General features: G+C 42.6%; 1 protein-coding gene and 1 long non-coding RNA gene across 5 annotated transcripts in view; both read right to left on the bottom strand.

Moving 5' to 3' along the window:
- The window catches only part of swt1 (SWT1 RNA endoribonuclease homolog), a 32,064-nt gene that overhangs the window by 6,231 nt on the left and 13,554 nt on the right, over positions 1-12,279 (bottom strand). For all 4 annotated transcript variants that reach the window (XM_085138553.1, XM_085138549.1, XM_085138552.1 and 1 more), the window contains exons 14-16: positions 12,091-12,237; positions 8,492-8,558; positions 8,309-8,376 (exon numbers count right to left, since the gene is read on the bottom strand). In XM_085138553.1, coding sequence (XP_084994679.1) covers positions 8,309-8,376; positions 8,492-8,558; positions 12,091-12,237 — 282 coding nt within the window. The remainder of the gene's footprint in view (positions 1-8,308; positions 8,377-8,491; positions 8,559-12,090; positions 12,238-12,279) is intronic.
- Positions 11,138-12,084, bottom strand: LOC146499824 (uncharacterized). The gene is made up of 2 exons (XR_014870325.1): positions 11,822-12,084; positions 11,138-11,771 (listed from the first exon to the last, which is right to left on the bottom strand). It is a non-coding gene; the product is annotated as an uncharacterized LOC146499824 (long non-coding RNA).

The raw sequence follows: 12,279 nt of genomic DNA, 5'->3' as shown, positions 1-12,279 counted from the left end.
CTGCAGCTTCCCTCCTCCTGTTATCCCCCTAAACCCATCCCCTTAGAGACTGTGTCAGCTCTCAAAAAGACAAAAAACCCCAGCAACAAACGACTTAAACTTAAAACCCTGAGAACCCCGCTCCAGAAATGTCTCTTAGTGTGCGACAAGGAGTTGAGAGCAGACAACAATCTCATCTCCAAAAAGCCTGTAGCTAATGAAATGTTTTAAGCCTGATCGTGTCAATGGGAATGGAGGTCAAGTTGAGATCTGGAAGATCGCAGCACTTTTCCAAGAGAACTGCTCACAGGATAGCAAGAAAGGAAAATCTGTTTCACTTAAAAAGACCTGGAAGCACAGTCGGGGATGGCGTTGCACCGTTCTTATCTGCGGCATAAATACGACCTTCATGGAAGAGTCATTGGGAAAAGTCTGTTCCTGTGACCTCCCCATAAACATCTGCACTACAAGTCTGCAAACGAGCATCGAAACAAGCCTGTGGACTGATGAACTAAACAACAGGAGTTTCTAAGTGGCACAGGGAACATTTCAGCGGTGAGATGAAGAATGGTTTGTAGGTAAAGAACGATAGTTAAACACTTCTGATCACAACAATACGGATGATCCTACCAAACCTGATAATTCACAAGGTGTTATCTCTAGAAACAAAAGCTAAAGGTTTAGACACGTCCTCGCCGTCCACCAGCAGAACGTTTCATCATCATCAGGTGACGTCTTCAGTCTCAACTGACTGCAGGTTTCCAACCTTATAAACAGGACATTTGCACAATGACTGACACCAGCACCACTGAATGAACAATGGGCTGTCAGCTCAGTTCCTTGATTATTAATATGCAAATTGTCATGATCATTGATCAGCAACCATTGATCAAAGACCACTGATCAATGGCCATGAGTACCATTCACTTTGCTCATTCAGTGGGTTAGTTTCAGTCTTTGCACTGCAGCCCTCCACCCCCCAAAAAACCCCACATAACCAGAAGGCACTCAAAACCTTTAAAAGCTGTGACAGTTACCTAACAGAGTGGTGCCGTGCACTCGCCACATGAGCTGCCCGAACGTTTGCTTAAGGCTCTTTTTCCTATTTGTAATTTTGTCAAAGTTGAAGTTAGAAAGTCTTTCCTGAAATAATCAACACGTCGTCTTGAATTGATGAACATGGCACCGTGTGGATGAATCCAGACTTCTCTACACTAACAGTTTGATAACTGAACTTTGGATGTGCTGATCGCGCTCGCCACTCACAACCGACAATGCTGCTTCTGTGTACACGGCAGCTTCCAGAAGCTGTACAGTACAGTACATCCAGGCAGTTGCAAACGCACATAACGAGGGTTCGGCATGCACAGACATGCAAACTTGCTGCTGAAATCTTGGCAGCAGCTGCTTAGCAGCGGAGACGCTGAGGGAGCTTGTTGCTCGTTGGCCTTTTTTCTTTGTTTTCACTGGATGATTGTGCAACTGCAGGAAGGAGAGAAGGAGAGGAATCTGCTGACTGCTATCCATCCACTTCCCGTTCCTCACCCCAGGGTGCAGCTGTGTGTTTTTGGAGCCTGTGGAAATGGGTACAGGCTGCTCCCAGGATGTGCTGCTTGGTGGCAACTGGGCTGGTTTTGCATTCCAGAGTGCGCCATGGACAGACAGGCTTCCCTCAAAGTGTTTACACTGACAAACTACTGCGACACGTTTGTCACGTAAAAGAGTGTCCAAGTGTCAGTGACGCACATCGACAGTGTGTACACAGGGAAGGGCTGCTGTGCTGCTGCTCTGTGTTACATAACAGCCTACATGTGTTTGACAGGTAGTTAATGCATGTCCCCGGGAGACACTAATGATTTGCACTCAACTGAAAATAGGACCACGTGATGATGTGCTGCATGGTGAGATGTTCTGAAGCAGAGCATCATGTGATTAGCTGGAGCAGGATTGTATTCCCTCCCCTCTGATGGCGCCAAGAACATTTAGAATCTTGCATCTGAGCAAAAAGCATCACAACAGTAACAATAAAGACGAAAATGGCTGCATTTATATTAGGGCTGCCACAAACGATTATTTTGATAGTCGACTAGTCACCGATTATTTGACTAATCATTTCAAGCATCCATTGGATGTAAAACATACAGCTTACTGCACCAGCAGCATCTGCTCTTATATAACTATCATTAGCTTACAGCTTTAAGTGTGTAAGGTATGTGCTAACTAAAAATAAAGACAAAATGATAGTTTATTAAATTTTAATGAAATTTGCAGATTGTTTCAGTGAAGTTTAATAAACTCTTTGCTATCTAAAATATAACAGGACACCGGAGTATATTCTCGAGCATCTCACACTTCTGATAATCAGCTGTCTGCTTGACGTTTATTCAGCTGTGTAAAACTATAACTTTAATCTCAGCCAAACCGATTTACTCAGGAACAAATAAAATACTAAAAAAAGCCAAACAATAACATGTTTAAGTTATCTAAGTGACTTATATATCATGTTTAACCTGAGTAGCGAAAGAGGCGGTCGGTTTGAAAACAATTTGCCGGGAGTCCGGTGTTCTCACGGCTCTAGTTAGCCTAGCCCCCGGCTAGCTATCGAGCTAGTGGCTAAACAACGTCTCCGAAAACGTCGGAGCGCTTTTGAAAGTATGTGGTGTCTTGATAAACTGAGCAGATATTTGAGGTTTACACAGCTACATTCTCGCCTGAAAATATGTTCAACGTTTATTTTGAGACCCAGAAAGAATAATAAGAGTAATATAAAAACTAACTAGCTGCCGCCATTGTTGTAAACTGAGCTGGGCTGCGCTATGAATTCTGGGACACAGCTTCTTCTTCTTCGGGGTTTAACGGCAGCTGGCATCCTTGTACATGCAGTGCTGCCATCTTCTGTTTCAGTCCGTTATTACACTCTTAAATCCTACTACTTATTCCTGCGTCTTTTGTGATCTTACAAAGCTTCAAACGACGCGTCGACTATTAAATTAGTCATCGACGATTTTGATAGTCGACGTAATCGTGACTAGTCGACTAATCGTGGCAGCCCTAATTTATATTCATGTTTCCCTTTTCCCTCACCGGTCCTGCCAATAAGCACAGAGAAACCTTTCTTTGTCACTGTGATGCGGACAAAGAATTCTAATTACTGATCAATAAGAAGATTTTTTAAAGTGTCCGATGAACATAAAGAGCAAGCGAAGGCGGTGTGTTCAAATTAACGCAACACATGAAAACAAAGATTCATATTTCACTAACATTAGGCATGAGAGGGCAAAATAAAAGCTTCTATTACTGAAGGAGACCGATCTGCCTTATCAGACACAAAGCAGCACTCGAGTATAATGAACAGAAAATTAACTAACGTAACGCCCGAGGCTTTCTTGTGCTGAACGATGTGCTGTTCCCCACAGGCTTACGAAACGCCAGAGCGGCGTTTCCCTCTGGATGCTCCATGTGACCGAGTTACAGAAAACTAATGTGTAAATTTCATGACATGAGATGACGCCGGAAGGAGTCGCCGCTAAATCTGTCGAGTGAGTCAGCGTGTTATGCCAGAAATGATATGAAAGTTAAACATGGACGTGGCTAATGCGTGAACAAGCACTCGGTGATAACAGAGTCATTCGATTATCAGCTGCGGTAACCAACAGCCACGCTGCTCTGCACTAAAGCCATCGGGCATCAACCTGACGGCACGTCTGCGAGTGAAAAATAACCCAGGTGTGGTGTCATCATCGGACCGATGACTCCATGAAAACAAAACAGATGTTTTCAAACAAAAGCAGAAACAGGTCTGTGTGGATTTGAATATTTCTTGGAGCTGAGTGGATTTTAACAGAAGGCAAACTGAGCTGAGTCGCAGGACATCACATTCATTCAGGGTGTTTCGGTCTTTTACCCAAAATAATCTGCCATTTTTACCTTCCTTGGTTAGCTTTAGGGATTAGAGATCTGATCTAGATTATCATATTAAAATGTGGGACACATCGTCAGTAGTGGACCTTGGATTTATCGGGTGTTTCGGCCATTATCACCAGACACCCTCATCCAAGGAGGCCTTGCCAGGGCTGATCAGAGTGTCACTGGTTTGTGTTAAGGCCCTGAGACAGCTGCATCAGTCAACTAGCACTCAAATGCTTCCTTATTGCATCCTCCCACGGTACCAGCAGCCCAAAATCTGCAAAAAAAATGCCTCTTTGTTCAAAATCTAGATGTCTTTCAGAAGCACATGTGACTGCCCACAAGCTTTCTGCTCGATTTGCACAATATCCTTTCTTACTAAACACACAATGGCGTTCCTATATCAAATAACAGAGCAGTAGCCTTATTCCAGGTGCTTCTATGTGCAGAGTAACAGACCTATCGCTGATTATTTTTAAATTTGTTTTATAGCATTATAAAAAGCATGTTATCGAGAACGATAAGCGACACAGAACACGTTTGATTTAACCTGACACAGTAAAATCTTATCAGCTGAAACCAGCGCCTCCCGAGGCCTTATATAACTCGTGACATAATAGCACTGCGCTCAGCAAAGAAATCAAATATTTAACACTGCCGGCAACGCGCTCGCTAAGTGAAGTCCTAGATTGGTTCACGGCGAATGTAACAAATAAAACATTTAGGATCAAAACAAAGAGCCTGTCAGCGGTGATCTGTGGCGACAAAAGCCAGAACGATGCGACTGCCGAGTGCCTGCAGAGCTCTTCTGGGAAGTGACACGGCACATGCTGCCTTTAAACACTAAATAAAACATCTGACTTCACGTGATTATTCCAGGCAAGAAAGTCACTGAAATACAGGAAAGTCATGTGATAATGCTCTCAGCTCTGATGACACAATAAGCAAGATCAAGCACAAAACGAGTCATTTTTCTCTCAACAGGTGATCCAGGAGGTTTTTTCTTTTTTTAAGTGCCCTTTCTCACTGTCCCACTTCCCCTCTATTTTTCTGTTCCTTCATCTTTCTTTCTCCCTTTCCTATCTCCTAGTCATGTCTGTCCCGTCTGTAACAACTGAAAATAAAATAAAATAAATAATAACAACAAAGGTCGATCAAATGGACCAATACGGCAAGGCCGTGATGATCCACTTGGTAAAGTAAATCCATTGGGTCTCCTTGTTGACCTTCAGACAACAATTCTGACGGATAAAGAACCAAATGGGACAGGAAAAAAAACCAAACAAACAAACAAAAAACCAAAACAAAAAACCAAACAAACAAACTAAAAACCAAACAAAAAAAAACCCAAACAAAAAAACCCAAACAAAAAAACAAACAAAAAACAAAAAAAAACAAAAAAAACCCAAACAAAAAAAACCCAAACAAAAAAACCCAAACAAAAAAACAAACAAAAAAAACCAAACAAAAAAACCCAAACAAAAAAACAAACAAAAAAAACCAAACAAAAAACAAAAAAACAAACAAAAAAAAACAAAAAAAAAACCCAAACAAAAAAAAAAACAAACAAAAAACCAAACAAAAAAAACCCAAACAAAAAAACAAACAAAAAACAAAAACAAAAAAAAACAAACAAAAAAAAACCAAAAAAAAACCCCCAAACAAAAAAAACAAACTAAAAACCAAACAAAAAAAAACCCAAACAAAAAACAAACAAAAAAAACAAACAAAAAAACCCAAACAAAAAACAAACAAAAAACAAAAAACAAAAACCCAAACAAAAAAAAACCCAAACAAAAAAAAAACAAACAAAAAAACCCAAACAAAAAAACCCAAACAAAAAACCAAACAAAAAAACCCAAACAAAAAAACAAACAAAAAACAAAAAAACAAACAAAAAACAAAAAAACAAACAAAACCCCAAACAAACAAAAAAACCCAAACAAAAAAACAAACAAACAAAAAACAAAAAAAACAAAAAAAACAAAAAAAACAAAAAAAAAACCCAAACAAAAAAAAACAAACAAAAAAACTCGAGTCATCTCGGCCACAAAAATTTCAGCACTTGTCCCAAAATCTCATCTTGAAAACTGATGAGTGTGTCATAAATTGCAGGGACAAGGTAAAAAACTTGGGCGTGTGGTTCGACATGGTGCTCTCCTTTGAGTCTCATGTAAAAGAGATAACAAAGATTGAGGAACATAGCCAGAATCAGACGAATCCTTCAAGTATCTTGGTGTCCACATCTCCTCAGACCTGACGTGGGCTGCCCACATTCAGGTCCAGACCAAAAAGGCTACGCAGCGCCTGTATCACCTACGACAACTGAGGAAGTTCAGAGTCTCTCCAGAGATCCTCAGGATTTTCTATACCGGCGCTGTGGAGAGCATCCTCACACAGAACATCACATCCTGGTTTGGGAACAGCTGTGTGAAGGACCAAAAAGCTCTTCAGAGAGTGATCCGTACAGCAGGACGCTGCTGCAGGATCGCTCTCCCCGCTTCAGGAGCGCAGATACTGAAGGACCCGTCCCATCCTGGCAACAAACTGTTCCAACTCCTGCAATCCGGCAGAAGGTTCAGCATCATCCGGGCAAAGACAGAGAGACTCAAGAGGAGCTTCTATCCCCAAGCCATCCAGTCCCCTAATGTATATATTATATATAATGTTCTTCCTCTCTCGCTCTCCGATCTCAGGACTCTGGCCTTCTAAAGGTTCCTAGAGCCAGAAAAAAGACTATTGGAGAGCTTTTTCTTTTCATGCCCGTTTCTATGGCACAACCTCCCTCAAGATATTAGGCAGGCTGCTCTGTGAAGGTTTTTAAAAATAAGTTGAAGACACATTTGTTCACCCTATCTTACGTCTTAATTCTATGGCTTTCAGTTTTTAAATTTTTACTGTTTTTTACTTGTATTGCCATGTATCGCTTTTATTTTATTTATCTCTTTAGTTTCAAATAGTTGTACAGCACTGTTTGAAAGCGCTTTATAAATAAAGTTATTATTATTATTATCTATATGAGGGGTGGGGAACTCCAGGACTCTGTGCCGGTGTCCTGCAGGTTTTAGATGTGTCCCTGATCCAACACAGCTGATTTAAATGCTAAATGACCCCCCCCCCCCCCCCCCCCCCCCCCCCATGTCTTGCAGTTCTCTAGAGGCCTGGTAATGAACTAATCATCTCATTCAGGTGTGCTGACCCAGGGTGAGATCCTGCAGGACACCGGCCCTCCCCTGATCTATGAAGTCATCCATGAATGTTCAATAGACTGAAGACAAACAAAATCAATCCTAATAACAGTGACGGCTGGAGTGATGTCACAATCTGAGAAACCTTTTGAGAGTCAGACAGCAGTGTTAGACAAATAACTGACGGTTGAATACATAAAACTGTGGCTGTTTCCATGGCAGCTGACATCACAATGGACTGACGGGTGTAGTGATTCTGCTTGTTTCTGTGGCTGAGTTTTCATGTAAGATTAAAGTCTGTTTATTAAAACTTTAAAAATACAAGCAGAAGTTGAATAAAACCATCTGACATGGTGATAAAATAATGCACGTGTGTATATGACGCATACAGGCCTCGCAGCTTAAACACTCTCAACCACGTTGAAGGTTACAAGCAGACAAAAACGGTCCAGAATCTGTGACGTAATGATGACATTTATATCCTATAATATGTTCCCTTTATAACAGTTTATGACGGGTATTTAAGATTGATGAGATAATCTCAGAGAAAGCGTAAATGTAAAGCTCATGTGTCACGTTACGCGATATAAAACGAGGGCAGAGGTTGCTCTGTGCGCAGTCCTTTGCTCAGCGCTTCATCAGGCTCCTTGAAAGTCCGACCTACTTCAAATTTACATCTCAACAGATAACAGTGAGACAGAGCTCAGGTTAAAATAAGCTCTTGAATCCAAAGGCAGCTTAATGAGGTGACACAAAACTCAATTCACTTGTGACCCTTCTTTTACTTTACGAGACTGTACAGGAGCACTGCTACATCTCCAAGATTCAAATGAAGCCGCCGGGTTACTAATCACTGATCTCCTGTTTAGGCTTCACCCTGTGAGACGCGTGTAGTTATGGCTCTGCAACTGACAAGGACACGCTAACTGCACCTATAAGCTAGCAGCTTAGTGGTTGCTAAGGTATGGCTAACAGGAAATATATTAACAATGAGTTGCACGACTGTTTGGAAATGTTGGCATGACACAGACATTGTAACAGCTACTCGCCTGGACACGCTGCAACAAAGAGCGCAAGAATTTCGAGAACATGCTTGAATATAATACCTGGTAAGAAGGAAGTTAAAGCTAATGGCACGCTCTGAGTATCACGCACATCACGCTTTTACCAAGCTCCAAAGCAGTTTCCAACAACAATAAAAATACAGTTATGTTATGTAGATGAATATTTCCTACCTGTAGTCCGGTTGTGAAAAACAGTCGAGCAGGCCTTTGGCGGTTAACCTGGAAGTCTCAGTTACTATCTGAAACAGAAAGCAGTTCATCTGAGCTAAAAGCAAACAGCACATTAAGAAGAGCTTAGCATGGCAAAGTCCAGTGCATCTAATTTTGTACCAATATTTGTCATACGCCACTGACATTGTTGGAGTTGATGATGCTGAGCAGTGTCTGGACTTCTTCTAAGCCGGGAGCTGATAACAAGACACTGAAAACAGAAAAACACAATGTTAGAACTGATCTCCGTTACAAGAAAGTCCCACTGGGATCGATACATTTCAGCTTTGATTAGCCAGCTCAGGGTTGGGGCCCTGGAGTCTGTCCTCTAACACAGAGGCAGCAGCACTGTCACATCAACACATGCAGACGATTTAGTGTCACGAGTTAACCGTCCATGTGTTCACATGGCTGTGAAAGGAAACCAGAGCACATACCCCTATTTCACGATGGCAGCCTATAAAGCACACACAGCAGTGAGTCCTTGGACCTGTACAGCGTGTTACATGATTTCAACAATGTAATATCTGAATAAAGGCTAAATATCAAAAGGAAAAACAAACGCTCGGGTTCATGAACCATCACAAAGACCCCCCCAGACACACTGTGTGCGCAACCCAAAGGCCCGGACACAACGCTCGTCACCAAATATTTGGTAGATGGTTTTCACCGGTGTGTAATGTTCTTCTGCGACTGCACTAACCCGCTCAGATTAAAATTGTGCCAGACAAAATGAGTTTGCAGTTCCATGTTTTATCCGCGCATTCATCCACAACCGTGCATCTGCAAAAAATGCAAACCTGCACTGTCATTAAGTGCATTACTCTGATGCACGGGGATAATGCAGAGCGAGACACAAGAAAAGAAAGAAGAAGAAGGAACGGCAGCAGGAATGACAGCGTCCTAAATTATCCATATCTAGTGTCTGCAGAATGAGAAAAATGAAAAAGAGGAAGACGCGCGATAGCGTGCATGGAATGACTCATAGCTCTGCTCGAACACATGAAAATGAGCCCGGCTGTCTCCTAGGCAACCATGTTCGTGCAGCCCAATACACACATGCGTGCGTACGGACCGGCGCAGATTTACACACAAACACAGATTCCTGCTAATAATAATCCACCAGAATGCAAATCCTGCAGTGATTCACATTTATAATATTTGTCATGCTGGCAGACATCAAGTGTTAATCGTGACCTGACTCGACATGCTTCACACTAATGTGGAAATGCATTCACAGCAATATCACTCAGTGTGACACAAGTTCCCATTTTTGTTTCCAGCTTTTCGCTTGACTGAAAGCACTCGTGTTATTCGGCCATTATGCATATTCTGGTATGTCCTTCTTAGATGTTTACAGACAGTATCCCATCTGATGAATTCACTGTGTGTTTACTTTACTATCTATTTAAAGTGGCTCTTATTAGCCTCACACACGCCCACGGGCACGCACGGACGCAGCAGCTGCAAACTCGAGAGAAAGCAGGATTATCAGAGTGTTCGAAAAGGACGCCGCTGTGGCGCAACGTGTCAGGAGGCTTTTGTACAGACAATATTATCTGCAGCTTCACCAGATCATATGTTAGATGTGATGTAATATCTGGTAACGAAGTCCCACCGTTCAAAAACAATAAAAACAGACGAGCTCGGAGGGTTCAGGATATCTCACTGTGAGAAATTTCACATACTTTAAAACAACAGCAGATTGTTTTATGTCACCACAAACGCCGCGTCACTACCAGAGCAAAAGCTTTTCTACACTGTTTTTGTAACTCAGAGTTAGGGATGGGTATCGAAAACCGGTTCTTGTTGAGAACCGGTTCCCACTGTTTCAATTCCTTGGAATTGTTTGTCATTTTTGCAAACGATTCCCTCATCGATTCCAGTCGCCCCGAATGACATCACCACGTTGCGGAGCGTCATTTACCTGGCAGGAAACACGGCGCCTAAGCGGCTCAAACGCTCAAAAGTTTGGTTACACTTTACGAGAACGGATGACAACAGGACAACTTGCAATACTTGCAAAGTAGATATTTCATTTAATGGTGGAAACACTACGAATATGCAAAAGCATTTGCTCACAAAACACGATGACCTTAAATGAATGTCGTGTTTTTAATTCCGGACTCGTGAATCTCAGCCCAGCAGCAGCGGTAACGTTTGCACGTCCTCTCCCGTTAATGCAGCAGGTAAATAATCAACTAACAGTGCAGATTATGTTAGCGCGATCTGCCTTATTACAAACCTGCCATTACTGTGCGTTCAGGTGACCATGATGAGACAGAGTCTGGCTCAGATGCTGGCAGTTCTCGCTGCAGTCTACCGTAGCGTCTCCTTTCAGGCCAAGATAGACGAATGTCACCGAGCAGTGACTCAGTTTGTGGTCAAAGGTTTGCAGCCGTTTGCCACAGCAGATGATTTTCGGTAAGTGAATGTGTTTAATTGTAGGCAGGGACATTACTGGATATTCTTGTGTAATTGCTACAGAATAATTTATGTTATACTTTGTTATTGCTACAGAAGAATATTTATTTTATTATTTTACATTTACAATTTTTTTTCCTGTGACACCCCATTGAAGAGCCGTAGGCTGTGGATCTCTTAAGATCTCACTGTTGGGTTTGTAAGGCCATGTTACTCCTAAATTTCTATCTTGTTCGAAGAGAAGATATAAAACAAAGTTCTAAGCTAATCGACCTTAGTGTTCTCCTTTTTTAAAAAGAATCGATAAAGAATCGAAAGTGGAATCGGAATTGTGAAAATCTTATCAATACCCATCCCTACTCAGAGTGTATCTGACACCAGGCTGAACATCAGGAGACGCTTCGTCCTTTGGATGGCAGCGGTTTATTGTTACCGTCCCTCAAAGACACCCAAATGTCACACTGAATGCCGTCCGGGAAATAGATAACAAATAATTGTCACTTTTTGTGTCCCGCGCACAGAAGCGAGGTGGGATTAACGAGGTCGACGCCGAGCTACGATTCACAACTCTGGGAAACGGAAGCGGTCAAATGGAAATCGGCGATTCTTAACTTTGTTATGTCCACAAGCTCTTCCTACTGCACAACGTGAAATGTCTCCCGTGAAAAAGCGCTGTTGTTGAATTTTCCGAGTGAAACCGAGTGGATGGAAAACAAATGAAAAGCACGTGACTGCAGCCGCATCACTGCAGACGACTGTGATGATTCGTGTTATGTAAACGTGAGAACGAACCAAAGACTGACTCGGGTCTTTCCCAGTGTGATAACAACACGCTTCTTACATGTGAACGTACCACACGCTGACAATGCAGGCACAAGAAGTGCATTCTAGACATTTTTCTTAGAGTTCCTACCAGAAACTTCCCGCTACACTGAAGCACAGACTGCTGCGTCATGGGAAAGGTGATAAGGCGAAGCTACAAGGTCACGGAGATTACAGCCTGCGCTACGGTGCCGAATGAAGCCCGAGAGCCATGACAGCATAAAACACATGCGCGCAGGAAGGAGAGGGGTGGCCGTTTAAAGGACTTCTTCGAAAAGCTACTTGTTGAGGCGAAGGTGAGACACGCCTGTGAAAGCATAAGGAAAGCGCGACAGGTTAAGCAAGATCACGCTCCTCTGCGGAGGTTACCGAAGGACACGGATCCAGATGTACCTATGAGATTTGTGAAACGGCGACTGTGACGCACACACTCCTAAAATCTAAAGAAGCAACAGGAAGAGGCCTCCAGCGGTATTTTTTTAACTGACATGACATACCTGCTGAAAGCTTGGAGCAGCTGCGAGACCATGGAGGACAGTTTGTGCAAGCAGGCCAAGGCGTCCTGTGGTGGTGGAGCAGCTCCCTCTGGCTGAAGGCACTGCCTGGTGTGAGGGTCAAAGCCCAGAGCTTTGAACACCTCCAAGCTAAAACAAAACAGAAAGCAAAAGATTTCAGGGGGTCAGCGG

The sequence above is a fragment of the Neolamprologus multifasciatus genome, chromosome 17 (assembly GCF_963576455.1).
Source record: "Neolamprologus multifasciatus chromosome 17, fNeoMul1.2, whole genome shotgun sequence".
In the NCBI taxonomy this organism is placed as follows: Eukaryota; Metazoa; Chordata; class Actinopteri; order Cichliformes; family Cichlidae; genus Neolamprologus; species Neolamprologus multifasciatus.
Note: the sequence above shows the minus strand (reverse complement) of the source record. Positions and strands in the feature narration are given on the sequence as shown.